Source organism: Carcharhinus amblyrhynchos, chromosome X (genome assembly GCF_965287045.1).
Source record: "Carcharhinus amblyrhynchos chromosome X, sCarAmb.v2.hapA, whole genome shotgun sequence".
Classification (NCBI taxonomy): domain Eukaryota; kingdom Metazoa; phylum Chordata; class Chondrichthyes; order Carcharhiniformes; family Carcharhinidae; genus Carcharhinus; species Carcharhinus amblyrhynchos.
This window is the reverse complement of record NC_137359.1, coordinates 12,691,739-12,708,268: the sequence shown is the minus strand read 5'-3', so window position 1 is coordinate 12,708,268 and position 16,530 is coordinate 12,691,739. Positions and strand designations below refer to the sequence as shown.

The window sequence follows — 16,530 nt, the reverse complement described above, 5'->3', positions numbered from 1 at the left end:
GACCCTCGACTATAGATGATCCATTTTTGAAATAGATTGCAAAAATCAAATTCAACAGTTGGCTTAATGTGGCTTTGGTACTGTTTAGTGAGCAGGTTGCAGTTGTGGAAATAATCCTTGTCTCAGGCTGCTGACCTGTCTGCTCACTTTGTGCTGAGCTGGTGTCTGCTAATCTTGCTGTAAATCCCCATTCAGCCTCGGTGGAGTTTTTGGACAAACTGTGAGAAACAAAACACGAGAAATCATTTGTCAGTTCATTAATGCTGCATTCAGGAATTCTATATTGCCTCTGGCTGGTTTCAACATCTCTGGTATCAAGAGTTTCTACTGCAGTTGGAACGAATGCACTCACTTTGTGGGAAAGAAAAACAATTGTTTTGTCAGAATAATAAAATGCAGTTTGATCTTTTGCTTCTCCAGAGAGCATGTTCCTCAGGAAGTTATAACTGGATGCAATGGTAACTGTTGCAATTTGGGGGCAGTAATCACATTATGCTGTGTCTTGTATGAAAAGGTAATCACCACCATGATTATAAAATGGAATGATGTACCAAAGTTCATTTATTAGTCACAAGTAAGGCTTACATTAACACTGCAATGAAGATACTGTGAAATTCCCTGAGTTGCCACACTCCAGCACCTGTTTGGGTATGCTGAGGGAGAATTTAGTATGGCCAATTCACTTAACCAGCATGTCTTTTAGACTGTGGGAGGAAACCGGAGCACCCGAGGAAACCCACACAGTGACCCAAGCCAGGAATTGAACCTAGGTCCCTGGCTCTGTGAGGCAGCAGTGCCTACCACTGTGCTACCCCAGTCACTCTGATGCAGCAGAAAAGGAGGGTGAATTGTTGCTTGCTCTTGTCCAGGGTTTCAAAGCTCACCAACAAGTATTAGTGTACTGTTAATTACAAGGTGTGATAATTACCTTAGGAGAATTGTTGGTTAAAACTGTGTCATTAATTGGCCTATAAATAGAGACAGTTGGAACAATTTGCGGGCGAGAGCTTCTTGTATCTTAGCAGGATTGAGGAAGTATCTTTCAATAACCTGGCTTTAACGTAAAAGGCCAGTGTGGATTGATTCTTCCATCACAGCCACTTATTAGGAGTAACAACAAGAACAACCAAGTTAGAGGAGTAAGGAAAAGTCTTGCATTTATGTAGCATCTTTCACAACTCCTAGATGCCCCAAACCCCTTTCCAGCCAATTAAGTGCTTTTTGAAGTGTGGTGGTGCTGTAATGTGGGAAACACAGCAGCTAATTTGTGCACCGGAAGATCCCACAAACACCAATGGTTTACATGGCCAGATCATATTTCACTTTGTGATATCAACTGCTCTTTGTCCATATTACTCATTCCGTCCTTCCCATTCCTTCCCTTTTTTTCCTTCCCTTTTTCTGTCCTTCCCTTTTTTTAAAAAAAATCCTCTTCTTTTAAAACTTAGGGATTTTAATCAAACCTTTCCGAAGCCTATATTAGCAGTAAAGAGAACCCCTACTTGCAAGTTGAAATATTTCCCCTGCGCTGTGGGTGAAACACTAATTCTAGTTAATGACCTAACTTTAAAATCCAGGTTCAAATGAGAAGGATCAGATCAGCGGAGGTTAAGCAGTTTTGCTGAATGTGTAAGTGTATGTGTGCTTTTCAACTGTATAAAACTGTCCTTTCAAATTGAGCTATAATGATCTTCCCTCTAAAGTCCTGATGGTCAGATCAAGTCACCTGTCTAACTCTTTAGTCTGTCAAACACTCACAGTTTGCATTTTATTGGTTGGAATTCCCTGCAGATCTTCTTGGGCCTTGGCGACCCATCTAAGACATGGTCTGTGAACACAATGATGTTCCTGCTCCAAATCAGGCCAACTTAAAAATGGGTTCTTTTAAATAGAGTGAATATTGACGTTGCTGTAGTAGTTCTTTGAAGCCTGCCTCCCCACTTTTCCTCTCACTTAGAGTGGTACCTACCAAGCTACATCTCACCAACTGTCTGTCTCTAATAGAGATGCCTTCGAGGACAATGGCTAGCTAATTAGTTACTTATGTCAGCTGGTGAGATGGAGGCAGAATTTGTGGGCTTAGTGTAATTTCTGAGTTCATGAGTGAAACGCAGAGACTCCCGACTACAGCAGGATTATTTCCCTGGCAAAATGCAGTGAGTGGAGGATAGTTGCATCGTACAAATGGTGCACAAAATTAAATGCGTTAACTTGCAAGCTGGGCGTGTTTAACTGGGGAAGTGTTGAATTAAGATGGTGTGAAAGCCAACAATTACAATCTAGGAACCAGTAGTTTGAGTTCCAGAGTTGACTCACTGTTAGTTTCTATAGTGTCATTGTTTCTAGTGCAAGTTATATTATGTTGAACAAAAAGGAGCCTTGTATCGATTTGATTTCCTCTCCAATGTTGGGGCATTGGTTAAAGCATTTGCAAAATTGTTGCGTTAGCACTGTTTGCATGAATAATGGAATATTTCACCACCTGGAGTTAGGAAAAGTAAACATTTCTCTAATCTACACTTTACAACGTAAGTGCAGAACTGCCAATTGGCAACAGTTGCAGAGAAATATCTTGACTTTGACCTTGTTGCCTGAAAGTGTTTTATGTGGGAGGGTGTATTGAAGAATCTGTCAAAATTAAAATATTTGGGGATGAAATAGAATTGTAGTCGCAACAAATGTGAAGAGATTAACTGGGGCTTGGGTTCAAGTTTGGAGAAAGTACAAATACAATTTTAAAGGGCAGCCCAGTGAATGTGCCAAAATCCCATCTGATTGTTTGCAGTCGCCAATCTCCCACCTTGGCCCATCTTGCTTCCCTCAGTGTAGGAGTTTGAAATCGCTTGTGATGATCTTCGATCAGAAAAATGGCAATCAGCACTCCGGGGGCTAAGATGGGACTAAATTCTTGTTTAAAGTTTATTTATTAGTCACAAGTAGGCTTACATTAACACTGCAATGAAATTACTGTTAAAATCCTCTAGTTGCCACACTGTGGCACCTGTTCGGGTACACTGATGGAGAATTTAGCATGGCCAATACACCTAACCAGCACATCTTTCAGACTGTGGGACGAAACCGGAGCACCTGGAGAATGTGTAGACACTGCACAGACAGTGACCTAAGCTGGGAATCAAACCCGGGTCCCTGATGCTGTGAGAGCAGCAGTGCTAACCATTGGGCCACTCTGTCCCACCTTACTCAGAACAAGCCCAGCAAAATGCACCTAAATTTGTTAATTCCAAAAATTTGCTGGAACAACAAAATGATATCAGTGTTTGCGAGAGAGGGAGAGGCAGTAGCCATCACTGTTTCGACTGCCAGCACAAATTTCATGAAATGCTGATATCAGCACTGTTAGCTGGATGCTTTCAGCTCATTACTTCCACATGAAGAGGAATTTGAGCAGAATTTGGTGGGAGTGTTGGTGCTAGAGAATCTTTTGGCTCTAATCTGTGTAGTTTGTAATTATTACATTTTAGCAGTAAATTACAAGCATTGTCAATCTCATTCAGGGAGTTGAATTCTGTAGCACCAAGGAAGGAAAAGCAAACACAGGACTTGATTAAGAGTATACTTTCAAACAATAATAACTCGTCATTTGGAATCCAGCAAGGCGGAGGGCTGAATGATAGCTGGGAGGGGAGACCGAGGGAAGACAACACAGCGAGCGAGCCAGAGACACGGAGGTCTGCACATTACATTGAGCAGTTGGTGAGTAAGTTGCGTATATTTGTCTTGTTTTCCAAATGCCCAATGCCTAAATCTCCCCATCACCATGTAGCACAGTATGAAGTTTGTTTAGAGAGCAAGTCTGAGAACATTTATAGAACCATAGACTTTCATTTACTTGGAGTCATGCTTCCTAATTTCTACTGGAACAATTGCCAGTTTTGTAAAAATAGCTTACACTGGGGATGAAACTCTTACTGGGTTGGTGGATTGATTTTTAATTAGCACTTTTCTCAAATTCCTTTCACCATCGTTTCCCTCCTGGAAGTTTCAGAGTTTCAAACTTTCTACAGATCAAATAAATCAATACTCGGTAAAAGAAAGATTTGCATTAATATTGCGCCCTTCATTGACTTGGTATGTTCCAAAGTGCATTACAGCCTGTGAAGTACTTGTTGAAGTATTGTCACTGTTGTGAAATGCAACGTATGACAGCCAATTGGTGCACAGCAAGCTCCCACAGGAAGCCCTGTGATAATGACCTGATTTTTTTTTGTAGTGGTGTTCCTTTGAGGGATGAATGTTGGTCAGGACTCCAGCGAGAACATCTTTGCTCCCCTTTGAGATAGTGTCCTGAGATTTTTTTTCACTTATGTTTAAGTTTATTTATTTTGTCACTAGGTTTACATTAACACTGCAATGAAGTTACTGGAAAATCCCCCAGTCGTCACACTCCTGTTTAGATACACTGAAGGAGAATTTAGCACGGTCGATGCACCTAATCAGCACGTCTTTCGAACTGTGGGAGGAAACCCACACGGACAGGGGGAGAATGTGCAGACTCCACACAGACAGTGACCCAAGCCTGGAATTGAATCCAGATCCCTGGCACTGTGAGGCAGCAGTGCTAACCACTGTGCCATTATGCCACCAGTCTACCTGAGAAGGCAGACAGTGTTTTGTTTTAGTGCCTCACGCCCTTTCAGAGGCACACTACCCCCCCTCCCCCCCCGCCCCGCCTCCCCCAGCTCACAACTCCTCTCCAAGTGCTGTGCTGGGAGTGTCAACTGGGACGATGTGCTCATGTCTTTGAGATGGGGCTTGAACCATGACCTTCTGGTTTAAATGAGCATTCCACCCACTGAGCCACGGCTGTTGTGTGCTGTATACACTCTGAGATGACATTGGGCTCCCTGCTTCCATTCCTGAATCACATCACTGTGCTTGGAAGACCTGCTGCTCTGAAGTGGAGCTTGGAGGAGTGGGAAGTGCTATGGGACAGAGAAAGTCAAACTTCAGTACGTATAGCATAAAGCACTATGATATTAGGCAGCATAGTCACATCCAAATGTTTTTTTCTCTTTTGTTATTGAATCATTTTTCTCCCCTTTGAAGGTGAAAATTGAAAAAAAGAGAGTAAATGAACTCTGGAATGAGGAATTATGACAACTATGGCAACTATGACTCCCTGGGTAGATATGGAACCTTTCCTGGGAGATCCACGTAAGCACCAATGAATGGCTTTGTCCATCTTGTAAAGGATGAAGAATATGTTTGATTAATATTGTTTCTTTAGTCAGTGGCTAATATTTGCCATTTTCTTGAATTTAGTGTTTCAGTTCCAGTTCTGTCAGTTGCCTGGAGTGATGATATCAAAATTAATTTAGAGAGCGCATCTGCTGGGATATTGCGCCATATATCAAGCAAGTGGCATATTTTTAGTTGTGACTAAATTCTAACCTGCGTCATCTGTCCTAGTTAGACTTGATTCTCTAACCTTCAAGCTCGCTATATATAGGCCTCTTAGAGGGCACACAATAGTCAATCACCTATTAGGCCAAGCAACTGCTGCTCTTGTTGGAGGCACTCACTATGTAAATGTCATCTCAATTTGATGCCTGAATGGGTTCCATACACACCATGCAAATAAACAGGAAACAGATTAGATAAGGAACCCATCAAAATAAAGGGGCAAGCTAATCTGCAATTAATTTGATGTGGTGTGATATGATTCTATCAAAGGTCAAAAGTATCAGTAAAATTGAAATCTGATATCCTTAGCAATGCGGGCCAATTTTTAGTATGTCTTTCCTGATTACGAAATGTTCTATATAGCTTCACATCATAAAATGATTGAGTTACTCGAACATCCCAGGTTGTGTAATTGCAAGAACCAGGTGATAAGTTCCATTTGTACTGCTTTTAAATTAATTCTTTGGATGTAGGCATCACTGGCCAGACCAACATTTATTGCCCATCTCTAATTGCCCTTGAGAATTAAAAGCAATAGGGTGTTACAAAGCAGAGATTTTATTAGTGACTTGAGCTTTACAGCAGTAATGACTGGGAAACAGTCTGCAACAGACAGCACAGCTGCCTCACAGCGCCAGGGATCCGAGTTCAATACTGGCTTCTGGTGACTGTCTGTGTGGAGTTTGCACATTCTCCCCATGTCTGTGTGGGTTTCCTCCCACAGTCTAAAGATGTGTAGGTTAGGTAGATTGGCCATGCTAAATTGCCCCTTAATGTCACGAGGTGTGTAGGTTAGGGGGATTAGTGGGGTAAGTCTGTGGGGTTATGGTGGTAGAGCCTTGGTGGGGTGCTCTGTTGGGGAGTCAGTGCAACATGATGGGCCAAATGGCCGCCTTCTGCACTGTAGGGATTCTATGATTTGCTGTCACTAAAAGCAGCAGTGATTTCTGGATTCTGCATGTGCAGAGTAACACAAAAATCCTGAAGTTGCTGTCAGTGAGTCTATTGAACAAATACTCAGCATTACGAATCTTAGTCTTGCAGGATGTATTTGTTAAATTTGCATTTCACCTAACCCAGAGGAAAGCTATTGATTTATTCTTGCTTACAGTTATTGGGAAAAAGCTTTGATGCCACCTCTGCCCTTGGCGAGAACTGAGAGAGATATCAATTCCAGGAGGCAAAAGGAATCATTTCCATACATTCTGCAGGAGTCCACGAATTGTGGGGAAGTGCATCACAGAAATGTGCACAGTGACCCATGGACAAACCAGTGGCAACCTGGCATATCCAGCAAAGTCGCAATGGGCAAAGAGGCAAAGGCACCCAGGCATGAGAGACACTGGGACACGGGCAGCCTGGAGGACTTGGAAAAGTGGGAGTCAAAAGAAAATGGGGATGTGTACTACACGAGGATGCAGGAGGCAAAAGAAAGCCGCATAAACGAGGAAAGAGGCTGGAGCCCCCCAGAGCAAATCAAACGGCCACTGGGACTTCAGCAAAAGCAGGCTCGGCGACCTCTGCCTCTACTCTATGAACCAATCTATGAGGAATGGGAGCCCCTGGATATAAGGGATTTGCCCCAGCCGCCGCCTCCCCTCAACCAACCTGCTGAATACAGACAGGCCGAAGTGTATCCATTTTATAAAGAGCAGTGGACAAGAGGTCACTGGTCCAACAGTAATGCTTCCAATCTACCAGACTACAGACAGCTTGGCCCCCTGAAAGATTTACCAGAAATGAGAATGTCGCTGTCCCCCAGTAGTTTTGAAGGTAAGGGCTACAAGGACCGGCCCCCAAAACCTCCAAGCTACGAGATGTACTTGCAGATGAAAATGAAAGCGGAGCAGGGGAAAAAAATTGCACAGTTTGAGAACTGTCAGAGGAATATGCAGAGAGGTCAAGCTCCTCTTCAAAAGGCTGCCAGCTTTCCAGGCCAGAATGACCTGCCTCAATACATCCGCCAGCAAACATCGTGCAGAGAGAGAAAACCTCAGGGTGGTTACGATGTTTCGGGGTCAAATGTGAAATCAGCATTTCAAGCTAGATATTCGGGCCAATTTGATGGAGAAAGAGACCGAACTTATCCTCCAGTTTCAGAACTAGGATTTAAACCCTCACAGGATTACTTTGCAAACGTGACTGCCAATAGACGGAATTATCCTGAAGTTAGTAGAAATGAGAAACTGGGCCAGGTAAATCAGAAGAGAAAATTTATTGATCCTGAACGCTTTGGGGAACTGCTGAGTGAGCAGGACACCCGCACCAATTATAATAGCTGGCATGCGATGAATGCGTATCGATATCCCGGAGTTACACAGCACCCAAAAGAAGTTAGCCTCCCGCTGTATCACACATCTGGAAGAAGCACCAAGGAAAAATATAAACGATCCGATCTGAAGCACGAAGGAATCAAAGCACAAAATCCACATATTGAATTGGGGGATCGGCCCAGAGAGGAGGATCTGAAGAACCACGAGCAAAGCAGGATGAAGGGTGACGTTCTTCGAAGTAAAAGAGGTGAAGTTGTCTTCTGTTTAATCTCTAGGCCCAACAGCAGCCAGTCAGCTCAAGACTCAAGGTCAAATACACTTCCCAAAGTTGGCAAGAAGTCAAATGTGCCAAGCTGGCCGGATAGCCTTGAGCCATCCCTGTTGACCCAGCGCGAGAGACGGTTTCCTGAGCTTAAAGCTTCCAAATCTGCCAACATGGAAGCAATAAGGTCTCAGGATTGCGTGGATGCTCATGCTTACCCAATCCAACAGGAGTTTCATCCAGATGTGATGCCATATAGAAGCGCCTATGACAATATTGAGAACTATGGCAGACCAAACCTGAATTACGCTCCTAGTTCAGAGCACCATTTGAGCGCTGGCAGAATGAGGCAGCAGCCATATTACGGAGGTGGGGAAGCGATCACAAGATGGAGAGACCCCGAGAGCGCCTTGAGAAAAGAGGGATTTAATCGAAGGGGTGCTGAAAATCCATTAAGTGGTTTGCAGGTGGCAGGACAGAACAGTGGTCAGTGGGACAGAGGCCATGTGAAAAAGGAAATGGGGCAAATTGCTCTGACGCCCAGTCATCGATACGGGCCAGATGGCATTGAATGTGAGCGGAAAGTGTCGGGTTTGGAATGGAAGGTACTTGGGAAGCCTTGCTCTGTGAAGAGGCCAGCTTGGGATGCTTCGCTGGACAGTGAGCACTTCTGCAGCAAATGGGTCACAGGGAATGATGTAGCTCATCAGCATCGAGAAAGGAAACTGCCTGAATGGAAGCAGCCACTGCACTCTTCAGTGAGAACAGCCAATCAGTCCAAACGCGAAGACGTGATCAGGAGCTCAGAGCAAGATGGAGTCTTCATTATCGATGCCAGTTCTGCAATAGTTAAAGTGGAATACATTTCTTCACCAAAGAAAGAGCGAGTGAGATTCTCATCCCCGATAGAGGTTGAAGATATCGCAGCTTCACTTGAACGTGATACCTTCCCTGATAACAAGAAGGCCAATGACTGGAGTGCAAAGGGAGACTTAAGTGGGCGAGTGGAAGAAACAGTTGAAGGCAGATCTAGCGAAATCACTGGCGGTCATTATGACAGGGACAGTCTTTCAGAAATTAATGGCAGCAGAGATCCCCAAACCAGTAAAAGAGACCTTGAGAAAACCGAAGATCCATTGCCCCCTATCAAAGTGAAGGAAAGTATGAAGGAAAGGGCCAGCCGCATACTAGGTCTTCCCAATATTGACACAGATTCCAGTGAACTCCAGGTGGAGACTGGGCCTAAGCAACAGGAGATGTACAGTGAAGTGACTGGGGAGGATTGTGCAGCCCATGAACTACCCACAAAGAAGAAATCAGGACAGCAGATTGATGACTGTGTGGACACATTTGAGAAAAAAATAGATGATGATGGATGGAAAAAGCCTGAACCAGTAACTGTTGGCACCTTGCAGCCTTCTAATGCTGCCCATGACTTGCTGGATGAGCTGAGGTGCAATGGAGAGACTGATTCAGGGACCGGCAATAAGACTCCTATCCCTGAGGAGCATCAGATGCAGCAAGAAAGACTAGAAGGTGAAATCTCCTTGCTCCCTGTGGAACCCAGGCCCCACGCAGGGAACAAGGAAGATTCGGAGCACCCCGCTCTTCGGAGTGTTGGTGAGCAGGGATCTGAGGCAGCTGCCCAGGGCCTGCAGGACATGGTGTTTGAGTCAGTTTCACGGATCCGTCGGCACACAGCTCCCGATTCCGAGTCGGATGATGAGGAGGTGGGGCGGCTCCTGGTGAATGAAGTGACAGCTCCAGACAGGAGCGAGGAGCTGTCTCCTGGCAGCACGGACAGCAGCACCTCCGCAGACACTGTGATCATGTCCAGCCGGGCACACGGGAGTGAGGAAGCTACAATGGATGGCAAAAGCAAGATCTCCTCTCCAGAGCAAGATGCAAAGGCAGGGAGCCTGCAGGAGAACACTGAAGATCAGAAGGTGCAACAGTTGGCGGATACAGACTCCGGGGTGCACATCCATCAGGTGGAAGCCGAGGTGTTCTTCACCCCAGAGAAGGAACTGTCAGAGGACCAGGATGAGAGTAAGCCAGAAGGTGGCACTGCCACAAGTACCACCCTCACAGAACCATCTGATGACGCTGGAAGTCTGGAATGTACCAAGATGGCACTCGAAACAAGAGCAAGCGAGAGCGACGTTCTAAGCAACTCAGACACTGAAATGAATGGAAGTGACACTCCAGGTAAGTGGCCCCCTGACTGAGGGCTGATTGTATTGGGGGGCTTGCCCCCACTTACAGGATGATTGTCTTCTGTGCATTTTACTGAAAGTGAATCAGAGCCTGTGAGCCATCACAGGATCTACCAATGTGTCCTTACCCCTTCAGCAAAGTTTCAGGGAGGGAATCTTCAATTGACCTTAAAAAGCTCTGAGGTTATTAATACACATCGCCCTGTACTCGCCCCCACCTCCCTGGTATGAAATGTCCTGTTTTATCTCACTTGACAAAATCAATATGACATTTTCTTCCCAGTCTCGTTCAACATATCTGATTGAACTTTGGCCACCACATCTATAATCCAAACAACATGTTTTCCCAAACCTCATGTAACGATTTTTACATATCCTGTTAAATCTGACTTGAGATTGCAGAACTCCAGGTGAAACCCCGTCCACTCAGTTGCATTCAAAACTCGTTTTTTTCTGTTAAACCTCATCCAAATGATCCTTGGGGGATCACGTGGATGGTGTGGCATCTGTTGCATGCTTTTTTTGTTGCAGAAAAATGCTTTATTCGTAAAACATCTGAAAGAACATGACAAAACATTTCAAAATGGCCATCACAGAATGCAACGATATTCAGATTTTCTTTGTAGATCATGTTACACTCTGAGGTGCTTCAATACATTCAAAAGAACATTAGAACCATTTGAAAACGATCAGTCTGTAGAACTGTGCCACAGTTTTCACAGTAGCCCTATGAGTAAGAAAGGATGTGCTGGCCTTGGAAAGAGTCGAGAGGAGGTTCACAAGAATGATCCCTGGAATGAAGAGCTTGTCGTATGAAGAACGGTTGAGGACTCTGGGTCTGTACTGGTTGGAGTTTAGAAGGATGAGGGGGGATCTTATTGAAACTTACAGGATACTGCGAGGCCTGGATAGAGTGGACGTGGAGAGGATGTTTCCACTAGTAGGGAAAACTAGATCCAGAGGGCACAACCTCAGGCTAAAGGGACGATCCTTTAAAACAGAGAGGAGGAGGAATTTCTACAGCCAGAGAGTGGGGAATCTGTGGAACTCATTGCCACAGAGGAGGCCGGGTTGATTAATAAGGGGATCGGGGGTTATGGGGAAAAGGCAGGAGAATGGGGATGAGAAAAATATCAGCCATGATTGAATGGTGGAGCAGACCCGATGGGCTGAGTGGCCTAATTTTGCTCCTATGTCTTATGGTCTAACTTCATTGTAGTGTGAATGTAAGCCTACTTGTGACTAATAAATAAACTTTACTCTGTACTGTAAGTGCAATGATATTCAAATTATCTACATAGATTGGAGGCATTTCAGTACAATTGTCTTGCATGTAATATTACTGTACACATTCAATATGAATATTTAGTCCAAGGTTAGTTGTATGTAGAGAGGTATCTGTGTTGGCGCAGACTTGGTGGGCCAGAGGGCCTGTTCCTGTGCTATACTGTTCTTGTTGTTTTTTGTATGTCAGTTGTACGTAGTTTGAGAAGCTAGTTTGATCCGAGAATCATATCTGTTCTTAATCTAACTAGCCATAGTGAGAGACAGCATATTTTTATTTTTGCTGTCCCCTCCTCCCTCCTCCCCCCTCCCCCCCAAAATCATTTATTGTCATTTATTGTTAACATTTGTGGTTGTTGTTGGCCAGGGGAAAGTGATGCAGAATGCACTGGTGAGGCTCACTAAGAGGTACGGAAGAGATGGAAATCCTGTGCAGTATCAAGTGACCAGAGCTGCAGAAGTGGGCCTCTTGTTTAATGGGACAACGGATGAGTTAAAATACTGCAAATGTAAGTTTTATCTTTGCTTGATGGAAATGTACATCTACAGAATGAAGATGCTGTGATGGTAGAGGGGAACATGATGTCTACCAGTCTATGCAATGGGTCCCATTGTAAATAATTCAGGACAAGATATTCTTGGAAGATGAGAATCAAATTATAGATAGACATAAATCATATTGCTGAATCCCATTTATTACATAATTTTACCAATAGAAATCGGTGTTTGGAAAATCCCAATCACTGTAGAATGAAGGTCATATATCATGCATTTAAATATATCTATTAGATAACAAAATGGGCATACATTGGACCTATTCAACACATATGAAATAGTCAAATCTATGCAAGTGAAATCACAGCCATTCTGGTAAGAAACACACCGAGTGTTATATTGTGCAGGAAATAATGCATACGCGCACACACTGAAATAATGAACCATCTCATATATTGTGTGGCACTACCATTGTGCCAATTTGCATGGATTTTGAACAGATCCAGCAGCTCAAAACTGGGCATTCATGAGGCGCTATGGGACCATCAGCAGCAGCAATTGTATACAACCACAATCTGTAACCTCCTGGCCTGGCATATCCTCCATTCTACCATTACCATCAAACCAGGGAATCAATCCTGGTTCAGTGAAGAGTGTGGGGGAGAGGGTATGCCAAGAGCAACACCAGGCTCTGGTGTACAGAAGTGCAATCTTTAAAAATAAACTGCAGGATTTAAAGTTTACGAAGACTGAAATCAAGGTGTCAGTTTTCCAACAAAGTTGTTCTAAACCTGCCTGCCACATTTTTGCTCAGTCTGGCGATCTTTTGAAACCATCCATTGCTAGAATGAATCTTGTGAGTGAAATAGAGTGAGTGGCATATTTTTCTCTGGAGATACCTGTTCAATAAAGGCAGCTGCTGCAAGCTGTTTGTTTGTGTGCTGAGTGCTCACTACTGGAAACAGGGGAATTGTAACAAAATGAAGACATTAATGCAAAATTCACGAGCATGATTAAACTTACTTATCGAGTTGCAGTTTCTCTGTCTAAAATGCCTGTGGCTGTATTTCCAGCAGCTACATGTGAGCAACTCTGCTTTAAATCTCAAATTTCAAATTGCAATCTATTTTGTAACAGATTTTAAATGCGCATAACATCCTTTTCTGTTTATGTTCATTCTCTGTTCAAATCATATTCTCAAAGCACTATTACTCAAGTGTGAGGGAAATTTTGAGTGCAAGGCTTGCTTTTCAACCTGACAGCTTCTGCTTAAATATGTTAAGCATAGTTGGCAAAAAAGGCAGATAGGAAAATATTAACTGGAATCCAAGTTGCACACGAAACGAGTGGACAGTAAAGATAAAAAGCTGCTACTCCATTTTACACGCAGAGATTTCATTATGTGAGGGGCCCAATTTTATTTAAAAGCAAATTACTGTGGATGCTGGAACCTAAAACAAAAGCACAGAAAGCTGGAAAATCTCAGCAGGTCTGGCAGCATCTGTGGAGAGAGAATAGAGCCAACACAGGCATGCGCGCGTGTGCACGCACACGCACCTGCACCTCAAGCATCTAGCAAAAAAATTTGCTTCTCTATCTCAGATCTCGAACAAGGATTTTTTAAAATTCCTTCCTGGTATGTGGGTGACTGTCTGTCTGGGGAAGCTTTTATTGCCCATCTCTAACTGCCCTCCATTTCAGAGGGTATTTTAAGAGTCAACTGCATTGCTATGGCTCTGGAGTCACGTGTAGGTCAGACCAAATAAGGACAGCTGATTTCCTTCCCTAAAGAAATCTCTCAGCACCAGGTTAAAATCCAATAAGTTTATTTGGAATCACGAGCTTTTGGAGCGCTGCTCCTTCATCAGGTAAGTGGAGAGGTAGATTCACAAACACGGCATATATAGACAAAGACACAATTGCAAGTTTATGGTTGGAATGCAAGTCTTTTTAGGTGTCTTTACAGGTACAGACAGTGCTAGTGGAGAGAGGGATAATCACAGGTTAAAGAGGTGTGAATTGTCCCAAGCCAGGACAGTTAGTAGGATTTTGACCTAAACCTCTTGGACTTTAACCTGGTTTTGTGAGACTTCTGATTGTGCCCACCCTAATCCAACACGAGCACCTCCACATCATGGCTTCCCTAAAGGACATGAGTGAACCAGATGAGCTTTTATGACAGTTGACAATGGTTTCATGGTCATTAGTGGACCTTTAATTACAGATATTTAAAAAATTGAATTCAAATTTCACTATCTGTCATGGTGGGATTGGAACCCAGGTCCCCAAGGCATTATCCTGGGTTTCTGTATTCCTAGGCCAGTGACAATACCATTACACCACCACCTCCTCTTATTGTAACAGTATTAGACAACGTGATCATTTAGAGTTAATTAAATATTTGCTGTGACTAATCAATATGAACCAATTGTAACCACACTAGTTCCATTTTAATATATATCTTAACCCTCGAAGTAATTAAAATTGATCAGGATGTAGCCTGCGTTTTATGCTATTAGCAATCCTTTGGTTTTTGATATAAAGCTCTTATGGTAATGTGAGCACTTGGATGCTGTGAAGTTACGTTTGAAATTGACTTGCATCTTAAATTTGTTTGCCTTTTAACACAATCTTTCCTGAAGAATTTCCAATTCACATAAGCTTCATTTCTAGATTGCTGCAATGATTTCAGTGATTCACGCAAAACATTAGCAAGTTCAGCTACTGTACAGATTTCAACTGGGCTGGAGAAATAATGAATGTTTGTGTTGACAAAAGGCTTCATTCTCACCTGACTGACACTGTCTGTGTGGAGTTTGCACATTCTCCCCATGTCTGTGTGGGTTTCCTCTGGGTGCTCTGATTTCCTCCCACGGTCCAAAGCTGTGTAGATTAGATGGATTGGCCATGGTAACTTATCCCTTAATGTCCAAAGATGTATAGGTTAGGGGGATTGGCCATGATAAATTGCCCCTTAGTGTTTGACAATGTATAGATTAGTGGGGTAAATACATGGGGCTATGGGGATAGGGTCTGGGTAAGATTAAAAAAAGGTGGATCGGTACAGACTTGATGGCCAAAGGCCTCCTTCTGCACTGTAGGGATTCTATGATCCTATGACGCAGAAGGCTAAAGAGATAACCAGAGCTCTCCTGATGGTTGAATTGCAATAACTAGAGATCCTAAACGTCTCGGGATCGCATCCCCTACTTATGCTAAGTTATGTGCCTTGCAATAGAACTGCAGCAAGGACAGTGCAATTGACATACTTTCATTGGACCAGGCGGGTGATGAAACAGTTGGGACCCCATTCCTGATTCCACTGTAATCCTTGCTGTAACATGTATGAATGAACACGAAGGGGAGACCAGGATCCAGCTAAGTTGTAATGTCCTCCCCCCGACTTACCATTCATTACTTTGACTCATTTGTGTGCAGTTGAGACTTCATCCTATAAACTTTGTATTCCAATGAACTCATCATACATGTATATAAAATATATGTTCATGTTACAATACATTATTTCTCTCAAATAGCTTGTGGTGTGTATTTATTGACATATCTGTTAGACAGTGATAGGAGTTCTGGTGCTGACAAAGATGACGCAGCCAATTGTTTCAGATTCAAACCTGGAACTGTAAATTTGCAAACAGCGACACACTTTAGGACACCCTCAGATCACAAACAGGGTATTATAAATGCACGTTTTATCTCAGGAATCAGGGTGACTTGACAAGGAGGGGAATGTGAGATTCAAGACAACAGTATGTAATTTTATCCAAAAAACATATATGGAGACAGAAAATTGCTGATAAAATTTGTGCTAAAATTTTGATCATTATTGAACAGCATTTTCATAGAATCACAACCTGACACTGCACAGAAGGAAGCCATTCAGCCCATTTTTTCTGTGTTGGCTCTTTGGTGAAACTATCCAGTTGGTCCCACACCCATGCTTTTTCCTCATTAGTCATGAAGGGAAGTATTTGCAATTATTCACTTCCTTTTCAGCCAGTGCATTCCAGATCTCAATAAATTTGTGTGTTTATAAAATAGCTCATGTCCCCTCTGGTACCTTTGCCAATCGCCTTAAATCTGGTGTCCTGTGGTCACTGACCATGCTGCCACTGGAAACAGTTTCTCCTCATTTACTCTATCAAAACCCCTCATGATTTTGAACACCCTCGAGTAAATCACTTCTTTGCCTTCTTTACTCAAAGGAAACTACTTGTGGACAGAGCGCTAAGTTGTTGCTATCCAAAAGGCATTTTTTTTCAGATTCTGATTGCGAGAAGATGGTATTTAAAAGCAACGAAAGTTCCACTTTTGCAAATAAATTTGTTTTGATCCAAGAAAACTTGCAGCGAAAAAGGATTGATGATGTAGGAATTCCAATAGATGGCAGTGTTGCACTGTGCAGGCAAGAGCTGTGAAGGCATTGGCATCTACTGCCACCTTGTGGTAGATTGAGAATTACAGCAAATCATTGCCACATTGTGGTTCTTCGCTCTTATTCCTAATTGTGTAAAGCAGAGGGATCTTTTTGTACAGAAAACAAAAAAATAAAGTTTCTAAG

The 16,530-nt window shown here is 43.2% G+C and overlaps 1 protein-coding gene across 2 annotated transcripts; it reads left to right on the top strand.

The window, feature by feature from the left end:
• Window positions 1–3,624: 3,624 nt before the first annotated feature.
• Window positions 3,625–14,952, top strand: LOC145362009 (uncharacterized). 2 transcript variants are annotated; one of them, XM_080218033.1, is made up of 4 exons: window positions 3,625–3,714; window positions 5,068–5,175; window positions 6,536–10,167; window positions 11,827–14,952. In XM_080218033.1, exons 2-4 carry the CDS (start codon window positions 5,093–5,095, stop codon window positions 11,862–11,864), a joined length of 3,753 nt encoding a protein of 1,250 aa, XP_080074159.1. In that variant the 5' UTR covers window positions 3,625–3,714; window positions 5,068–5,092; the 3' UTR covers window positions 11,865–14,952. The 2 variants fall into 2 exon arrangements, with proteins under 2 accessions (XP_080074159.1, XP_080074160.1); XM_080218034.1 differs by lacking the exon at window positions 3,625–3,714 and adding an exon at window positions 4,943–4,970.
• Window positions 14,953–16,530: the final 1,578 nt, after the last annotated feature.